Raw genomic sequence first — 14,900 nt, 5'->3', positions numbered from 1 at the left:
GACCAGACTGACTCTCAATCATGCAGAGTACCTGAGTGAATACCTCGTTCTGCTTTGTAATGTCCATTTGACAGTTCCTGACAGAGATCTGTGTAAGATCCAGATCAAGGGGGGAGTTGTAGGTGTCAGCAGTGAGGATCACTTCCGCGTTCAAAAAGCTGCAGTTCCTCAGCTGCCGCTGGGGGCTGGCTCTAGAAGTGAGCAGTTCTCCATTGACCCCCATGTTAAAATAGCCAACTTTACAGCCTAAAAAACATATAATAGTCTGGTACATCTTTTGTTTTTGGTCTCTATTGATAGTTTCCACCTCCGTGAACACTGGGGGGTTTGTACCACAACCGTTTTAATGTTATTTAGGCTTAAAATTCTTACATAAATTAGGGCGTGGTTACATTGAGTGATAGCCCCATAGACAGGCACTGGCAGTTAGCTCTTTGCTAAAGCATCAGCTGGGCTAGGCGGCTACATCCAGAGGCCTCCGGCTACCTCCAGCGGTTGACGGGGCTGCAGTGTCCGTGTTTGTTTGCTGTTTGTTCGGATAGGTTTTTGTGACAATACGGCTGGTTGTAGTGTAGACTGTACTAACCGACCATCGAAGGAGTCTGTGTTGCAGTTTTTTTTTTCGGTAAGTAAATTTCTCACTATTTTAGCTGGATGTTTGCACTAATTAGCATGTACCGGCATATTTTGCCGCTGGCTTATGACTTAATTGCCGATTTACGGTCGCTGCTGATACAGATAGAGGACCGGAGCAGCTAAAGGACTCTCAGAGTCCGTTTATTGCGGGAATACTAGGCTACAATTTTATTTTGTCTCATTTTTCTGTTTAAAAAGTCCGACATTGCATGGACAGAGCAGCTCCGTCAGTAAGCGGCGGTGTGCTGCTGTAAGTGGATAGTGGGTGGAGGCAGCGGTGAAAGCCGGTAAATATTAAACATTTTAATATATTATTATTATCATAATTTTTTATTATCATTAATAATAACGACAGTAGTAATAATAATAATAATGTTTTTAACGTTTTAATATATTTTATCAATATGAAATAATAATGATTTTTTTCACAGTTAAGTAATAGGTTAGAAATAACCCCCCCCCCCAACTCCACCAAACCCTGCAGCTCCATCTAAAACCTCTCTATTTGAAACAGTAATTTTTAAACCACAGCAGCAACATTATGATCTCTGTTGTATGCTGTGTGTCGCGTTTACACGGGGTCGAGCTAGTCGGGTCGGACTCTGGGACTGTTGTGTGGTGGATGTAGCTGCGTGTAGCTGCCGCTTAGCTTGTTAGCCTAGCTGATTAGATGATTAGCCTTAGGCTAGCTCGGTTGCTCCGAGCTAAGTGGCCGGGTTCTGGGCCGGCTGACCCCGGCTGACTGACTCCCACACCCACTAAAATCCAAGATGGCGCAGCTCAAATGCCCATGGTTTGGTCACAAAACCGACTCCCCGAAACCAATGGGTGACGTCACGGGTGCTACGTCCATGTCTTGTACAGTCTATGATCCAGATGCTGCTCTGTTAAATGAAATTTGCTGGGAGCTATCGTTTTGTGGCATCTAGAGTCACTTTGTCTCACCATGTCATGGTGTCCTCTCATCTTCCACTGGACATTTTTCTGTCAAAAAAAGTTTCAACACAATGAACAGGCAATGTATCAACACACAAAAATCAAACCAAGGAGCTGAAGGAGCTAAAGGAATTGTATATGCGGCGATTGTTTTCTATGGGATCATCATTATGAGCGGCTCCTTTCATATAACACACACTGCAGCTTTAAGTCAGATTATCACAGACCATAATACTGGGATGATTCTGTCAGAATGATAAGACTGCTCTCATTTTGATGAATGTTTAGTTTGAAAAAAAAACTCTAATTTTAGTTGACATATACTGTCATTTTCTTGCATTTGTGCACCAACTCATCAATTTTGAATCATCTCAGTCACATCCATTAAATTAACCACCTAATAATCATCCAGACCTTCCCCCAGCGTTCACCAAGAACTTTGGTGTGAAGGCTGTGATGAAAACCTCCGTCCTGCTGACCTGGGAAGTGCCAGAAACCTACAAGTCTCAAGTGCCTCTTAAGGTAAGACCAGCTCACACTTCCACCCAAACATCAGCTGCACCACTGAAACACACATTACAGAACCAACCATTGATGGGTTATAGTTTCATGTTTGGTGTAAAATAAATTGTGGCATAGGAACTGATGACTGTTATAAGAAAAGAACAATTTTTTTAGATTTCAACTAGATATTTGAAGATATACATTAACCAAACTAAATACTCACTTTGTGACTCACTTTTTTTTTTTGCCGTGTAGACCTCCTCCTCAGAACAGCTGCTCCATAAATCATCAAGAAAATCAATTCACATTGTATTAAATTCTGCCTGTAACTGTACTTTATGACTGGCCATTTGTTAAGAGGCCTGTCTGTCTTGTCACGCAGCCATTGGCACTGTGTAGCTCTGATGATAAGCTAAATCATACGTTATTTATTTAGCGCCTTGCAAGACAAAACAGTGAGTTACTGATGCTTCAGAAAATTAAGAGAACACAGGAAGAAGCAAGGAATCAAGCTTCTTATAAGTGCAAAGTAAACTGAGGATATAAATAACAATGTCATCATATCATCACAGAAATACTAGTGATGATTTTGATTAAAAAAAAAAATGAAAAAAATGAACCATATGCTTTAAAGGTGATGATAGCATTGGTCTCTGATATGACTGCAAAGACACAGCTATCGTTACTGAAGGAATTCTTCAACATTTCTGGGAATGGGCGTAATCCCTGTCTTTACAAGGGTGAGACTGATGTCAGTCTTGCATCATGTGCATTTAGTATGGAGCTGGAGTGAGGTCGTGGTTGGTTTAGTTTCTTCACATAAAGACAAGAGGAAACAGCTAGGCTAGCTTTGTGCTCGGTGAACATACATCCCAACCAACACCTAAAGCTATTTTGGCAATCCCATCTCCTAGAAATTACATTTTTGTATATTTATATAAACATCTTGGATGGATGGCAGACATACAAACAAACAGAAACAGCAGTCACACCAGAGACCAGAGTGTCTCCTTTGGTTAAGGTTCAGGAAAGACTTTGATTTCGGTCAAATGTGAATACATAAACACCTTGTGTCTGAAGTCACTGTGTACTTTCTCTGTATTAAACCAGACCAGGATCTTTCTCTGACCTGGCAGATGGATCAATTTCTGTTTTAGTTCTGACGTGTAAAATCACAAGTTGTCATTTAACATTTTTGTTTGTGTGCTGATAAACAAGCTACAAGGTACTTTTTCATAGAGCTGTTTCCCCCTACCTTCAGTGGTATCAATCTTCTTATCCAACGCTCTACTATAATAAATGTATTTTCCATGGTGTTGAACTATTCCTATAAAGTCAGAGGGTACAAAGCAAGGAAGAGGGTGGAAACCATCAATGTATCACTTTACACTGATGATATTCATCTTTTATAATACATGTCTCCAAGGCATACATATTTTATTGTAATCTAACTTTATTTCCTCCTCTAGAGTTTTATTTTTGTTGTGGTGATTTAGACAAAGAAAAAAAAAGAACCAGTTACAATTCATACCATAGAAACCCAGTGCAGTAAACATTATGTATTCAATCAAACTGTATTGGTGTAACTAAGAAACTTCATCCTGGCTTCAGATCCTGTACAACCAGCAGAGCGTGGAGGTTCAAGGAAACCTGAAAAGGAAGCTGATCACGCAGCTGCAGCCGGATACTGACTATTCCTTTGTGCTGATGAGCCGAGGGAACAGTGCCGGCGGCCTCCAGCAGCAGGTGTCCATCCGAACGGCTCCAGACCTGCTGAAGATGAAACCCGCTCGATACCAACAGGAAGTAGAGGAGGGTGGCAAAATGACCATCACTCTGCCAAGGGTCCCTGCAGGAGCCCCTGTCAGGTCTGTGTTGTCTGTGTGTCTGAGGGGAAACCATACTGAAAGAAATATGGATGATTTATGATTTCAGAGACCGATGTGAAATACCTCCTCTCCTCTCCACATATCTGTTTGGGTTTATAGTTGTAGAAGGTAATGTTGGCTTTATATAAAGACTGGAATACTGGAGTGTGAACTTTAACTGGCACTCAATTCTTCATGTTGAAATGTAGAGTAACAGTCAGTTTAAAGCACTGAGATCTTTTAATTTGAAATTCACCTCTCTGCATTTACATGGTTCGATTTCCCCTCTTTGAAATTTTGTTGTTTTTTGTTTGATTGTTTGTTGTTTTTTGGTGTATTATATTATCGTAAGCCTCATTTGGACAGAATGAAGATTACAGGGGGGAGGAGGGGAGTGAAATATTCACTGTGCTCCTCAGTAATTCAGCTCATTGCTTCGCAAAGAATTTTAGCCATCAGTAAATTACAGGGTATGGTCCGTAAAAGACACGGGCATTCAGCAGGACAAAGCAAAACGAGAAAGCTGAAAGGGGAAGGCGGGGCGGGAGGGGAATCGTCCTCCTTCTCAGAATCATAACTCAACCAAATCTGAACACAAAGACACGAAACACATATCGACACCGTTCAGTGTGATTTACTTTTTCCGAGGACGTCATTCTCTCTCATGTCCCTCGTGAATAAACAGTCATAAACAAACATCAGTCTGCTTAGAGAGCACAGAAAAAAGACACTTTAGAACCTGCTTGAGAGAGATGATGACATTTTTAAGTTTCCTTCAGTATCAGAGTGATAGTTGTTTGTACGTCAGTGTGCACACTGATGACAGGAATTACTAATTGCTAATTCAACATACATTTAATACTGCCAGTTTCTCTCCTCTTCACAGCTCCAGTGTTTGGACTTTGGACACTGTCATATCAGCAGTGGTGGAGAGTAACTAAGTACATTTACTCAAATACTCTGCTTCAGTACAAGCTGGCGACATCTGCATTTTATTCGAGCATTCTCATTTTATGCAAATTTCTGCTCCTCTACGTTTATCTGGCAGCTGCAGCTCCCAAATACTTTGCGGATTAAGATTTTATAGACAAAATATATGATTATCTTTTAAAATATGATATTTATGTTATAAACTATCAAATAGTAAATAAAGTAGTTACAATGTGTTACACCCCAACAACCCGCAGCATAAAAGTGCATCAATAATAATTATCTAAAAATATAATACATATGATAATTTAACACTCTGAAAAGTTTCTCTTTGTATAAGGAGTTTATTTTTTATACAAAGTATATTTTGTAGATAAGACTTGAGCCCTGTGAGGATAAGCTTTGTTGAGACAATGTTTTTTTGTGTGTTAAATCAAAAGCTCAACCACAAACTTGCCTTCAACAGTGTGGGGGGGCCATGTCAGCAGCCATCACAAATCTGGTTTATTTACTTACTTCGTCCTGTTCTAGCTCGTTCATAACCAGCCAATTATATGCTGCAAGGGAAAGTTCTTTTAGGTCGGAGAAGTTTTAAGAACAAACAAAACATTCAGTCCCAACAATACAATGATTACCACCCATAACCACATGACCATATTAACAATAACCCCACTGCCGCTCCCCAGCTCTCTCCTGATACCAGAAAGCAATTTATTTAAGAGTTGAGCTTTAAAACCCACAATTAATCAGCCAAGAGAATCCCAATGCAAAGGCTACAATTCAGCAGAAGGTTATTTTTTATTATTACCCGGCTCGGTCAAGAAGACAGGCACTGCAAATTACTTGGACTTAATTGTGTTTCAAGTGTTTGTTTCTCTGAAGAAATCACCCACAAGTAAGTCATAATAAGAGAAGTGGGGCTGATGGAGAAAAAAAAAAAAACTAATACTGTCTCTGTATGAATGACTGGCCTGGACCTTTTCATCAGTCCCAGAGCCACACTTATCCCATGGGTGTTCTGGAGACAGGAAGAGTGAATGTAGAAAGTTTAGAACAAATATTAGGAAAAGTCCTTCAAGACGCTGCATACAAACATTAGCAAGAGATGTCTGAAGAGAGACAGTGTGTATGGAACTGTGTGTTCTGTGTGTATGTAAACATGGCATAAGGGTGTGTGACGCAGTTGTGTTTCTGTGTTTGATACAGGTGGTACTACATAGTGGTTGTCCCCGTCACCCCAGCTTCTCTGAGCAGATGGGAGAACCCTGAAGACATGGACATACATGAGGTGACTGCATGCACACTTGTGTTAGTCATGTAAAGAGGGACAAAATCTGTCCACACAGTCACAGCTGCTCCCAAAAAACCATTACATATTCAGGTGAAGACTGCTGGGGTTAGTCATGTAAGTTCCTCACCAAAACACACTGAGACCTCATGCAAGAACCACTTCTACAATCAGTACATATTTACATCTTTTTCACTCTTCGGGGACAATAAATGGAACCTCGCCACCAATGAAGTACAACATGCAGTCTTATACAGAGCTTTGCAGTCAATTATGCTAATAATCAAACCTCTGTAACTCCACCTGTTTATGAGCAGGTGGCATTCATCAGGTTGAAACAAGCAATTTACAAGAAGTTTGTGCTGTTGAGAAAGTTTTCTGCATCTGATCTGAAACACATACAAAGCAGATGGAGCTCATGAAAAATCTCTAAATTTCCTTGTATGAGGCTAATAGGCCTTTAACACACTGACATTTGGATTTGTCTTCCCAGGAAAAGCACAGGTGTTATTAATAAAGTTAAGGACTGCTGTGTTCTATTCAAGTGTCCAGCAAGCTGAAACTGAAGCAGCTAAATGGAATTCAACCATCATTCATGGGTGGCTCTGGCTCGAGGGCTAGAGCTTCATCCACAAACCACAAGATTGGCAGTTCAATCCTTGGCTGTCCATGTGTTGAGACACTGATCCCTGAGTTGCTCCTGGAGAACAGGCCTGTGCTTTGAGTGTGTTGCATTGCAGCTCTGCCATCAGTGAATGTGTGCGTGAATGAGAGGAAAATTGTTTAGCATTTTGTTGGTTAATGTAGAAAAGCACGATATAATTAGGCTAGCTTTAGTTAAGTCTCCAAAGACTGTAAGTTATTGTAATCTCAGTGTAATTTTTAGTGGCTGCTTGTGGAGCAGGTCGATAGTTTTAGCTTTCTTTGGCTGCTTATTGTTCTGCATCATCTTATTCAATGTTGTTTGCTGTAGCTTTATTTAAACTAACTGGCTCCAGGCTCCAGGAGTCCTCACAGCCAGCAGACTTGAAGTCTAAAGCCCTTCTAGCAGGCCTGAGGCTGCAATATTTATCACACACAACAATATGAAAAATATCCAATTGTCCCAATTGGATGGAACAAACACTGAGCTGATGATTTAACTATTCTTACAGCCTTGTTGTTAGGGGGCACTGTTAGGGAACATGAAGGTGCTCAGACACTGTTAGAACAATCAGCCTTTGTATCTTTCATGTAAAGTTAAATGCAAGGTGGTAGGATTAAAAATAAATCAATAAAAAAGTGGAGGTAAAACTAGAGGGAGGCTAATGGTCTGTTAAAACTGTGACAGGTTCACCAGAGCGACCCAATAGCTGAATAGTTTTTTTTTTTTTTGCAAACCATGTGGGTGCATATGCCCTGAGCAGTGAGCCCCCAGTTTGACTCCCAGCTCATAAAGGCACAAAAATGCCTGACAAATTATTTTGAAAAATTATAAATTTCATGGCAGTCTTTTCAATGGAGATTTATATTTGTGAGGTCATAATAATGGAGAAGTAGACCAAATGCTGGCATGTGACAAAAAGTAAGGGTATCACCAAGTTCTTGGATTTATCCTCTTGGGACCATATCATCCTCCAAACAGCTTTACATATTAAATTATGTCCAGTTATTTTTTGATAGCATAAACAGGTTTCTTCTGATTATTGCTGTATTTCTTTCTATATGTCTCTTCACATCCAGCTAATAATCCCTAACAAAATGTGCTAGTTTGACCTTGACAGTAGACAGAGTGGATGGTGTGAAGTCTCTTCTTTTCATGGCCCATTTTTTTTTTACAGGATAGGGTTCCTGTTGAGCCAAACACATGAGACAACTCTTAGCCCACTTACACAAGCTCTAGTACTCAGTTTGCATTACAGCAGTCTCAGATCACCTTTTTGGATTATGTTTGTCTTATCTCTGCGGGGGTGGACGATTAAGTGCTGAGTCATCCCTGCTAGTGAAATGTACAGCAGCCACTAAGGACTCCAACTTGTCACCAAAATCATCAAGTTTCAGTTTGTAGAGGCTGCAGCTCTAAAGTGGGGCTCTTGTCACTTTTCCTACAATATAATTTGCCACTGTCAGTAAAAATCCATCAGCCACAGTTTAGTGTTTCACTTCCAAGTGCTTCCTAACCCACAAGTGAATAGGTGTCATTTACATAAGCAGCTTCTAATGAGTTACAGTAGTGGATTGTCTTCCCTACAACAGAACCAAAGACAGGCTGGCAAGGTTGTGCAGTTAGAAGCACATCACCTCTGTAAAACTAACAGAACTCAGGTAGATAACGGTCTAAAGAGCTGGACCTAGGTTTTATAATCTAGATCCCCCGGCCCCTCCTCTGGATTTGTTTCATTATACAGTACATCATTTAGATTAAATGTTGTGACTTGGTATGCAGGAATTGTCATAACGCCACAGCTGAACTGGTCAATTTTAGTTTAGTGAATATAAAGATATCAGTTTGGTTGCTGAATAAATGTGGATGCAGTTTTACATCAGCAGCCAGGACAGATCTGCTGTGGTCCTGATGGTTGACCTGATTTGGAGCTCTGCATACAAACAAGAGGAAGAAGCTGAGAGTCATAGTACAGCAGACTGAACACAGGGAGACCAGCTGGCAGAATGGATCCACTCCGTTCTCATGTCAGTCCAGATGCAGTTTATTACTTCCTTTGATAACCTTTGCCTTTTGGTTTAATGCAGTAAGCATGTGAGTGCTAGGGGAGTGGCCTCTGGTTGGAGTGAATGGTGATAGGCTACAGATGACAAGTGACAGAACCCCTGGTTCTGAAGGTCTGAGCTCTTCTGTGCAGAGTTTACATGTTCTCCTTGTGCCTGCGTGGGTTTTCGACGGTTACTCCGGCTTCCTCCCACAATCCCAAAAACATGCACATTAAGTTAATTGGCTATTCTACATTGCCCCTAGGTGTGAGTGTGTGCGTGAGTGGTAGACTGTCTTTGTGTGTCAGCCCTGCAATTGACTGGGGTCATCTCGTCCGTAGTCAGCTGGGACTGAGCCCCCCCGTGACCCTGACAGTATAGAAAATGGATGGATGAATAACCAAAGAAGAGACACTCAACAACATTTCTAGGGTAGAATATATAATAGGATGACTCTGAGGAACCACTCACTCTGTGGTTCTGTGAATAAAGCTGAGAGAAAGAATCATTCAGTAGCTGCCTTCACTTGTGATGCCTTTAGACTGAAGTCTTTCCACTTTGGTTGAAAAGCTGAGAAGCGTTTCTTTACAAATTGCTTGCGTTTTAGCTTTCGAGACACTGAAAGAACTCTTGCATATGTGGTCTGTGTGTGATTGAAGTTTCTCCAGTGAGGATAGTAACAATTTCCCCTGCATGTCAGCATCACCCTGAACATTGATGTGTGCCAGGTAAGTCTGACTCTAAAATGATATAAAGTGGAGATAAGCAGATGGCTGAGAAAGATGTCTCTCTCTCTCACACACACACACACACACACACACACACACACACACACACACACACACACACTTTGAAAGAACAGAAGCTGATCCTCTGTAATACAGCCATGACCCTCTGTGCTCCCCTGAAGGTCACATCAGGCCCTCAGACTCTACAAGTCCAGTTGTGTCTAATCCTAAAGTCTCCGGCATCCTTCAAAATGCAATCTAGACCTGAGACAGTACTTTAAGGGTATAGTTTTAGATGTTCCAGGTTGTTCCAGATGTTATGGTGGTGGTTATCACTGTTCCCTCACAGCAAAAAAGTTCTAGGATTGAACCTGAAACTTTTCTGTGTGGGGTTTGCCCCTCCTACATCCCCCAGGGTATTAGTGACTTCCAACACTGATGTTAGGCAATGAAGCGTAACACACTATGATGAAGACTTATCCATCATGTGAATCAATATAGTCAATGATACTTCTCTGTCAGTCTCAGGACTGATACTGTTGTACTTCAGAGCAATGAGGAGGCAGACTGATGCAGCGATGCAGCTTTGTTTTAATGACAAAATGACAAGGCTTACAGGTGGATGGAAGAACAAGCAGGGAGATGAATCGATGAAGTGGCAGGAGAACAAACAGGAACAGGACACTTCACAAGAGAAACACCAGGAAACAAGCAGGAATAAAAACAGGCAGTCTGATAAAGGCTGAGGGACAAAGGGCTGGAGTATGTAGTGCAGTGCTGATTGAGGATAAGATCTCTGCCATCACACAGGCCGGGGAACCCCCAGTTCCTGCATTAGCTGAGACAGTGAACATGATGAGGATATAGGTGAAGGGTTGGGGAGGAGGGGGCTGTGTATGGTCCATGCATTTGATTTTCTTTTCAAAAACAGGTATTCAAAAATTTAAAAAAAAAACCAAGTGGTTATTTGATTTTCATTTTAAGATACAAAAATTAAACTTGAAATACAAGGATTTTTTGACCAGAAAACAGACACAACAAATGGCTTGTTTGGGTTTTTTCATATTTTGAGAAAGGTGTTTCACTGGTTTCTTCTTGCCAAATGACTCATTTTGATTTTAGGGTGAATTTCATGCTGAGCCACCTCCTGACTCCAGCCTCACACTTAATGCTCAGTCATGAGAATGATATCACTTTTCTTATTTGTGGAAAAGACTTTAAAATAAAAACCTGTATATCCCAAAATGTTGAACTATATTTTATTCACTATTTAAAAAAATATTTTCCTGTGCATAAAAGTAAAAGTCACAGGTTGGGGATGAGATTGGTAACATCAAAAGCTTTCCTGTCGTCTGTGTGGAGGGAGGCATGAGAAAAAAAAAAAAGCCCTCTCCTACAGAGATTAACTTTGTTTCATCATGTTGTGTTATGTTCCATTGTCATGCCACTCCGTGATATGTCCGTTCCAAAGTCTCCTGTTGTGTGTTTTCCCTCCGGCAGCTCCTGGCGGCTGATGCTGACAGCAGCCTGCAGAGAAAGAGGAGGCAGAGCCAGGACTTCCTGCAGCCCTACATCGCTGCCAAGCTGGACGCTCTGCCTGAGATCTTCACTCTGGGCGATGAGAAGAAATACAATGGCTACTACAACAAACCCCTCCCCGGCCAGCAGCAGTATCGCTGCTTTGTCCTGGCTGATCTGACGGACCACGAGTCTGTGAGTGACCTCTGTGTCTTTAGAAGCATACGAGCATGTATAGCACACTTTAATGCACTTTAAAACGTCAGTGGTTGAGCTCAGCAGACTGGACTTTAATACACTGCATGACTTTAAAAAATGGATGGTGTGTGGAAACCTTGATCAGAGGATGGTGAATTTTTGGCTAATTGCTCTGCAGTCACAAGGCAATTATCAGGGCCTGTAGGGTTATTAGTTCTATCACTACACACTATACACTGTACACTATATACTATACACTATATCAAACCTTACATGTCCTGATGAACACTAGGCAACACGCAGAAGTAAGTACTAGAACTTAAAAAGGAAGGCATAGTAGCATCATGTGTAGTGCTTTCAGGGCAACCAGATATACAATACCAATCATGTAGAATGAAGCAGCACATTAAACAAAAATGATTAATATATTCATACAAAACAAATCTGAAAAGGCCATTAAATCATTCATGGTAATAACAGATTATTCTAATTTTTGCTTCCTTTATTGACCCTTAATTTATCTTACCAGCCTACAGGAACCACTGCCTTTGTGATACGCTATACTACTATTTACCCTTTTTAATTTTTCACTAATCTAATTGGATTCATTTCCTTTTCTTATTGCCTAATTTTATATTTTCTGCTTACGATGCCAAAGAAGGAGAAAGGCAGCATCAGTTTGCAAAGCAAGAAGACAGAAACCAAACTGTAAAGCTTCAGTTCTCCTTCTTATTTCTTACAACCTCGCTTAATTTGTACACTGGCATATCTTTCCAATACCTGCTAGCCACAGGCTGATCGCATAGAGGGAGTAGACACAATAACAGGGACACGTGTTTAATATAATAACCTTGCAATGATTGAGAAACTTGCAGTTGTGTATCAGTGTTCTGTGGTTCAGCTCTGTTGCAGGGCCGTAGTTTGTATTGTTGTTGTGCTGGATTGCATTAGACATGAAGGGGTTTTTGTTATTTTCTCCGCTATAATATTTTGGTGCCCTTGATCAATGGGATCTTGGCAGGGGACATAATACAAATGGTTTCCCAGAGGGGGTCTGACCATCGTGCCCCAATTATTTTATGTCACGTACTCCTTCTGCATTTCTACGGCAGTGAAACACACAGGCCCCTCCAGCTGTTACACTGCGAGAGAGAAGCACAGTTGGCTGAATTAAGCTGTTACAGTTCCAGTCTGCCTTGAATGCAGCAGTGCAGTGTCAGGAAAAGTTCACCAAGACAAAGTCTGTGCTTGACACCTTTTGCCCTTTAATAAATCATAAAACTGCGCTAGAGGACGATGGGGGTGTCTGAGGCAATGTGGATGGGTTTTTAATATGCGGATCTGTTGCTGTTTTGTCTGCATTAGTGGCCTTTTAAAGTCACCGGATGAACAGTTCTCATAAAACTATGTAAAAACTTCATTTCAGCCCTGCGGGTCACATTCTAGACTTGCAGCTACAGTGTGTAGCGGTGCAGAGTTTGTCATGAATGGCATTGTTTTCCATCCCTATCTGTGGAACAAAGGAGCAGCCCCTCAGGCAGCAGCGCACACATGCCAGGCATTGGCAGCGAATGCGAATCACGTCCTTCAGTCATGCATGCATCTGCAGGTATATCTCTCAGGCAGCGGAGCCACGACTCCTGCTGTCACTCACAGGCGTCTCGCTTCCACAGCATAGTATCTTCAGACTGCCTCTCCCATTCTGAAAGCTCTTTTGTTTCTTGGATCAGTCGCTTTCCCCCGGTGGCATCGTCATTTAAATGTGTTAAGATCTGAGCGAGGGGTTCTGGTCCTGAATAACAGATGTGTCTTCCAGCCTACTACTTTTAAAAAGTCAGTTCAACTGAACTGTGTTGACAGAGTGTCTCTTTGAAACAGCAAATGCCAGTGGACCATGTTTTTTTTAATCCTGTTTTGTTGTTTGGTGGTGCATTAATGGATTACCTGTCCATGCACCATGAAAAAACAAACACACAAAGCACACAGGTCACAACAGAAAAGATGTACTGTTGCTACAATACTTACATTAAAACACATTCATACAATTCATACAAACACAAGGAAAGCAGTAGTTTAGCCACTTATTTAAAAGGTGAAACAATAGATACAATAGATCTTTAGACACTTTAACAGATTAATGACAGACAAGTCATACACGATACATTGCAAAAAGACAAATTAAACAGGCAATGCATATGAAACACGACTTTCAGAATTATGTTGTAAATACATGTGATCTTGAACTTTTCTGATCAGTCTGACGTTTAAAACCAACCTTCTAATAAACCCATTAACCCTATTAATGTCATAAAAACACACTTTCCATGAAGCTCTAGTTGTAAACAAGTCAAAGCGTCTTACTGCCCTGCCCCCAATGTTATTTTTCTGAGGGGAGAGGGACTCAGACTGCGCCTGTTTGTACTAGCTCTGACTACAGCTGACTGTTGGCACACTGGACTGTGTCCTGGCACTGGAGGAGTAAAGGACCGGCTCTGGTTCTTCGATTTCTAACAGATTTTGGTTTTAGGGGCATGGACTTGGCCCTGAGAATCACCTCCAGTTAAAGTGCTGAACTCATAGCAGCCTAACCTGAGACCAGTGTTGGTCCTTGAAAGAGTGTACATGGCCAATTCTGGCAGGTTGGTTATCGTATATCATACCATGCTGGATTTAGGCCACTGTTAGCCAGAGTCACCTGAGCTTAGTTCAGTTTTTTTTTGTTTTTTTTGTTTTTTATCTAACTTGGTAAGACAGCAAATTCATGTGTTTCTTTGGGAGACGTAGGAAATGTTGAGTTAAGAAAAGCAAAGTGAGGACACCAAAAGCACATTTAGATACAGTTTTGCCTAAATCCTCCCTAGTTTTCACTGAGCATCATAGATTGGATGTCCTGTAGCCAATTTCCACTGCAAGAAAATGTTGTATGGTCTTAGGAACTATTGAGAAACAAAGGAACCTTTTCTTTGTTCCTTTGTTAGTTCTTCTGCCACAGGTCCAGGTGCCAGAAAGTCTCCCCTCTTGGTTTCTAATCATGCAGGAACTATCAGGGTGGAGTTCACAAACCTTTTATACAAACAGCCTTGGTTACCATCTACTAATAGGACATGGAATAGAATTTCTTGTGTTAAAAACAAAGTTATTATGACCAGGCAAAGTGGGAAACTTCCCAGAGGTCCCCGTCCCAGAGAGGGGGTGGGTCCAAAGGCCCCAGATTCACATTTTTTTTTTTAAGATTTGGTGCAAACACAAATGTGAATGCTTAAAGCATGCCTATAGTTCCTAGTCTAGCTTCTGACTTGTTCCTGTGACTCCTCAGTTCCAGGAACTTCGTCAAAGAGGGTTAGTAATTTATCTGATGGAGGATCAGTCTCACAGTTTGTTTACCTCCTTGTGTTCCTTTTAACGTGTGCAGCCAGGGTAGTGTGGATCAGTTTAGTTAATTCAATTAAACTAACACCAAAATCATTCAAACACATAACTGCAATTACATGCTATTACTCCACAGCGTCTCGGTTTGCTCTGCCCCTCCTCATTACAGCTTTTGTCAGGAGTGTGTAGCCTTACACAATACATGTTTCACTTTGTTAAGAACAGAGCAGCGGAGCC

The 14,900-nt window shown here is 41.2% G+C and overlaps 1 protein-coding gene across 7 annotated transcripts in view; it reads left to right on the top strand.

Moving 5' to 3' along the window:
- Positions 1-14,900, top strand: part of ptprfa (protein tyrosine phosphatase receptor type Fa) — a 225,811-nt gene that overhangs the window by 163,644 nt on the left and 47,267 nt on the right. For 4 of the 7 annotated variants that reach the window (XM_041039769.1, XM_041039766.1, XM_041039768.1 and 1 more), the window contains exons 15-18: positions 1,997-2,094; positions 3,688-3,944; positions 6,081-6,162; positions 11,079-11,291. In XM_041039769.1, coding sequence (XP_040895703.1) covers positions 1,997-2,094; positions 3,688-3,944; positions 6,081-6,162; positions 11,079-11,291 — 650 coding nt within the window. Of the gene's footprint in view, positions 1-1,984; positions 2,095-3,687; positions 3,945-6,080; positions 6,163-11,078; positions 11,292-14,900 lie in introns of all 7 variants that reach the window. The other 3 variants (XM_041039764.1, XM_041039767.1, XM_041039763.1) reach the window with 1 other exon arrangement.

Source organism: Toxotes jaculatrix, chromosome 6, assembly GCF_017976425.1.
Source record: "Toxotes jaculatrix isolate fToxJac2 chromosome 6, fToxJac2.pri, whole genome shotgun sequence".
Classification (NCBI taxonomy): domain Eukaryota; kingdom Metazoa; phylum Chordata; class Actinopteri; family Toxotidae; genus Toxotes; species Toxotes jaculatrix.
The sequence above is the reverse complement of the archived record's forward strand: the minus strand, read 5'-3'. Positions and strand labels throughout refer to the sequence as shown.